We start from the raw sequence: 6,000 nt of genomic DNA on the forward strand, positions 1-6,000 counted from the left end.
ATAATATTAGAGGCTAAAGACTAAAAGAGTCTATGTATTGTTATATAGTAAAGAAAATGTCTTTAAATAAGAATATTAGCATAAATGATAACTTTATAAAACACTAAAAATTTTCTAAGAAATCCTTCCTACCATTTGCAGCTGTTTTGTAATTCAAGGCACCGTTCATAGTGTGCGAGATGTTGAAGCCACCGGTTTCTGAAAGGTGGAAGTTTAGGCTGGTATCTACCTAGGGAGGATAAATCAGGCACAGGATTATAATAAACAATGCTTTTAATGAAATCGGAATTATAATTCTATAAATGGCTTAATAATCATATCTATCTTTGATGCAAATTTTATAATCATTATCTAACCAATTCATAATGCGTGGCTTAACATACTGGAAATGAAATTCTTTAAAATCTAATGAATTGTTAAAGCATTGCAAGCTGATATAAAAGCAGCAATAACAGAAAATATCTACCGGGAGTGTTTACACAGCTACATAAACTGGATATAGAATTCTCGACTCATAACTGAATTCATCTTCGAACACTCACCCGACCTCTGTCAACCAAGACGCTGAATCGACCCATGATTTCTTCCGGAAGCTGATTATGTTTCACTTTGATACCAAGCTTGTAGACAGAGCCTCCGCTTCCCTCTCCTAAATCGGCACTGGGTCCACCGAGAAATTTAACCACTGGGCTGATGGAAAAGTCAAATTCTACCATGCCTTCTTCTTCTTCGTCAAAATTTACCTACATGGAAAGAAGTGAATAATTCGGAAGTTTTTATATTTCATGTTCTATAATACGTGAAATATTCAGTCGTCTGGTGCTACACTGAATGGAGCTTCTAATATATTGTTTTAATAATGAGACAACTGATGCTGAAATACATACAGCCTCTTCAATATTCAATTAAAAGTGCAGAGTCGATTAACAGTATGGATATAATTATTATTATTATTATTATTATTATTATTATTATTATTACTAGCCAAGCTACAACCCTAGTTGGAAAAGCAAGTTGCTATAAGCCCAAGGGCTCCAACAGGTGAAAATACCCCAGTGAGGAAAGGAAGCAAGGAAATAAATAAACGATATAAGAAGTATTGAAAAATTAGAATTAAATATTTTACAAACATTAACACCATTAAAACAGATATTTGATATATAAACTATAAAAAGGACTTATGTAAGTGATCTAAGTATGATTTCAGATTGCGATAAAGGAGACAAAGGTTAAGAAGAATTTTGTGATATAGGGAAACATCCTGTAAATACTACACTTTATGGATAATCTTGATTTGTATGAAATCAGGAAACTAGAAGAAATAAACTAAAGACTAATTGCTAAAGAAAAGTATTGGACTCTCTCTCTCTCTCTCTCTCTCTCTCTCTCTCTCTCTCTCTCTCTCTCTCTCTCTCTCTCTCTCTCTCTCTCTCTCTCTCTCTCTCTCTCTATATATATATATATATATATATATATATATATATATACACACACATATATATATATGTATATATATATATATATATATATATAAATATATATGCATGTCTGTATTTAGCCTACCTACTTTTGACTGTGGGATATTCAGTGACAAGGTAAACTGATATTTATAAATTGCAGTAAAAAGTATTTTTCAACTTTTTATTCACCGATTCTTCTAACAACAAGCAATATTAATGATAGACATGTAGTCTCTATTTTACTTTTAATTCTTTATTCCTCTAGTAAAAATTATTATTATTATTATTATTATTATTATTATTATTATTATTATTATTATTATTATTATTATTATTATTATTATTATTATTATCATCATCATCTACGTCAAGGAGGTTATAAAATCGTCGGTTCATTTATCTATTTGCCTGTCTGTCTGTGGACAGGATTACGTCCAAACTACTTTTTTTGATTTTGACAAAAATTCCACCTCAGATAGATCTTAGGTCATAGACGACCCCATTATATTTTGGAGATAATCCATGTGTCACCCTTTGGGTAGGTCATATATTTCTGATTGTTCCTATTATTACTACTATTGTCATAATCTTTACTTTTCTTATTAAAATTTTATTGTTATTATTGGTTTTATTATCGTAAATGTCTTTTGGTTAACATAGTTTAACCTTTTTACCCCCAGGGTATTTGGAAATTTCCATCCCTTAACCCCCAGGGGTTATTTGTTTTTTCAAGCACATTTTGCAGTATATTTTTTTTTTAAATTGCTCTAACAGCCTTATTTTTTGTCATAGAGAGGTCAGGTTGGTCTCATTCTCTTGGAAAATGCCTGAATTTTTTCAAAAAATTATCAAAAATATGCAAAAAAAATTTAAATAGCATTTTTTTGCCATGGGGGTAAAGGGATGAGTTTTGTGAAACGTACCAGTACGTCCTTTGGGGGTAAATTAAAACAAGGAAAGATATTACAGAAGAAATTCTTTACCGTAAGAAAGACTTCGCCTTCAGTCCTATGAGTAAAATGTATCTTCCCTTCTGATTTGATCTGGAAAACCTTTGGATAGATGAGATTTATCCTCTTAATTTCTATACTTCGGAAGGTGCCGTCTGATTGTCGGATGCTCCACGAGCCGTCCACTGAAAATCCAGGAGAGAAGAGGGATTTGAACACAGTTCTAAGTCAAATATTATAAAAAATCGCAAAAACAATTTCTTTTACGTAGTGATATGTCTATTACTGTTGTATTCGATTAGAATAAAGGCAGATTACGATATTTGATAATGAATCATTTATCAGTCATTCTGTTGGTAAGATATTTATAACTTAAGTATAGGTGATTCCTGAAACAATCTTATTTAACAAATGTGACTAGATGTTATTTAGGAAACTGATATAAGGATACAAGAATAATTTAGAGAACTTGTAAAGAAAACTGTGCTCTTTTTTTTTTTTTTTTTTTTTTTTTTTTTAGATAATTTGGCAGAGTAAATTTACACTTATTGACATCATGAGGACTATTATAATAGAGCTGAAAATAACAATTATAATTCATAATTGTAATTTATCGATGATTTTGCTTGGTTGCAGACGCTTGGTCTAGGATGGCACGACGTACACTGTTGAAAATTTGCATTAAAAAAACGGTAAATATCTGGCAACATTGATTCCAGGATTTATACCGTTTTGAAAACAGATATATTGATGTAAAGGAGTGATATTACGGTCACCAGCCTGTAAAAACGATAATAGCAAAGTAAGGTAAAATTACGGTCGCATGTATCTTACTGAAATACGGCTGAGAACAGTATAATTTTACGGCGAATTGCCGATTAAAATTAGGGTTTTTTTCTAACAGTGTACTTAATACTTTGATACTAAGTCCTTGGAGACTACATAACACTTTAATACCATCAAAGTAGTTTTGACGAGAGAAAAACTTATTTTTGAGGAGACATTGTGTGTTTTAAGCCATAAAATAATGAAGAGGTGAAATAGTAATGTATAGCCAAGCTAATACTATAAATATCAGCTAAAATTTTTAACTAGATTATTATTACATTCATGAAAAATGATAGGAGAATGTGCATGTTCCATGAAAATGTTAGATAACTTTAGAAAATATTTTCATTAAAAGGTGTAACAAATTTAAATTAATGAACCTGCAAAAAATATCTATTTGTTTGCATTGAAGGAAGTTGGTTATCTTAGACTGAATATTATGGAACTGGAGTATGATACGATTCTAGATAAATAGAACTATAGTCAATTCTTTTTAGTGAGGCAGATTTCCACCGACTAGCAGTTGTGCCCTTTTAGCTCGGAAAAGTTTCCTGATAGCTGATTGGTCGGTTTTATTCGACCAATCAGCTATCAGGAAACTTTTCCGAGCTAAAAGGGCACCCCTGCGAGTCGGTGCAATTCTGCCTTACTAAAAATAATTGACTATAGAAAGTAATTATTGACGCTGTTAAAATCATGTTCACAAATGAAAAATTTGCATTATTCATTGTTTGTGCTTTATTTTTCTCTCAATCCACCAGCTACTGAAGGAAAAAGTTTATGGTTTATATATATATATATATATATATATATATATATATATATATATATATATATATATATATATATATATATATATATACATATATATATACATATATATTTATATGCATATACACATATACAGTATACATACATAAAGCTGTACTTATGTCTATGCATATATATATACATAAATATACATATATGTATATATGTATATATATATATATATGTGTGTGTGTATGTGTTTGTATAAGCATATATATATATATATACACACACACATATATATATACACACACATATATATATATATATATATATATATATATATATATATGCATATGTGTGTGTGTAAATATGTAAATCCATAAGCATATAAGGATGTGTGTGTACATATATATATATATATATATATATATATATATATATATATATATATATATATATATAAACTATAACTTAAATAACACCAATTGTCTATACCATTAACGTCGAAATTGAGGTACTCCACCAGAGGACCCAACGTCCTCATACTGATTTCGGTCTTGTGCATATCCCGTCCGTCCAAGGTGGAGTAAAAAACCCTCAGAACTTCTTGCTCCCCTCCTTCAGGGGTACTTATGAACACGGAAGGACTCCAAACTCTCTGGTTTTCCAGAATTGGTGTGGAAAGCTGGACCCTGAAACCGTAGATTCTTTGGTCGATTCCAACCTCCAACCCTGCCATCTGTGTTATACTTTCCCTGGAACCAGCATATCCTGTGAAAACATAATGGTACGTCAGTGAACATTATCCAGTTCTCAACTTTCCCTATGTCACCCATCACTAAAATATGACATACGATGTAACAACTGTGCTGAACTTTCTCTGGATCAATTTTCTTGGGAAACAGAATAGCAGATCACTTGACATTAATCAATTCTTTATTTTTTATTGTCATTTTACGAAATTTATAGTACCTTTAAGAAGATAGATATGGTCCGGGGAACTGGCCGTGAAAGCAAACGAAGGCGTTGGGTTATATTGTAGGACAAGGTTGCCTTCACTTTTCATTCCTCCAACCTCTAGAACGGCTCTCCTCATCCAAGCACCAGCGGCTAATTATGTAGTATGAATGAATGAATGACTGGCAATTATCTGGCATCATGACATCATTAAATATTATGATAAATCAATAGATTAATAAATCGATAAGTAAACATCCTGCAAACATAAAACAGAGTGCAACTGATTTTCGTACTTACAACTGGGTGACGAAAGTATGAGAATCACCGGTTGTCTTGGAGCTCCCTCCTTCAGGTAGACGGCGAAGGAATGAGGCTTCAACCACCCTACAGGCAAGGCACTGGTAAGCTCTTCCCTTGGCGTTAGCCCCGCACCCTCACCCCCTCCAGGGTCTTCTAAATCGAGAGTGTCCATACAGATTTCCAGAGGCTTCCCGCTAGCCAGACAGGATTGGGTAACCCTGTCAACGAATGAGTAGGCCTATGTTACATATGTAGTATGATCAGCATTTTTTGCTGAATTATCTATGAAAACGAAGTTAATTTATTGATTCATATTATACTGGCTGTGGTAAGGAGCTGGTAGGTTCTAACAGAGAAGCGAGGTGAATGCAAGTGAGGCTTATGCAACAAGAAACCGAGCTTTCATACAGATAATTAAGGGCAAGAATGACATAAAATTCAAACAGTATAAAACATCCGACAGCAAGCTTAAACCGGTTTCTATTATGGGTGCTGGAGAGAACGAGAGGTAAAATGAAGCAATCACGTTACAGCAGTGGTTCTTAACCTGTGTTCGATCGAACCCCAGGGGTTCGGTGAAGCAGTCTCAGGGGTTCGGCGGAGGTAACACACTACAGATGATATGAGAGTGGCACTTGCCAATGTTAAGCCTAGGATTTCTGAAATTGTCTCTGAAAGGCAACTGAAAAAGTCGAATTGATTTGTAATAAGTATTCATTATGTTTCTGTTTTTGTGTGAAGTTCATATT

The 6,000-nt window shown here is 32.7% G+C and overlaps 1 protein-coding gene across 1 annotated transcript in view; it reads right to left on the reverse strand.

Moving 5' to 3' along the window:
- LOC137615757 (uncharacterized) overlaps positions 1 to 6,000 on the reverse strand; it is an 81,801-nt gene that overhangs the window by 40,232 nt on the left and 35,569 nt on the right. The window contains 6 exon segments of the mRNA XM_068345467.1: positions 133 to 229; positions 543 to 743; positions 2,444 to 2,595; positions 4,487 to 4,762; positions 4,964 to 5,101; positions 5,249 to 5,469. Of these exon segments, the coding sequence (XP_068201568.1) occupies positions 133 to 229; positions 543 to 743; positions 2,444 to 2,595; positions 4,487 to 4,762; positions 4,964 to 5,101; positions 5,249 to 5,469 (1,085 nt within the window).

This window comes from Palaemon carinicauda, chromosome 2, assembly GCF_036898095.1.
Source record: "Palaemon carinicauda isolate YSFRI2023 chromosome 2, ASM3689809v2, whole genome shotgun sequence".
NCBI classification, from domain to species: domain Eukaryota; kingdom Metazoa; phylum Arthropoda; class Malacostraca; order Decapoda; family Palaemonidae; genus Palaemon; species Palaemon carinicauda.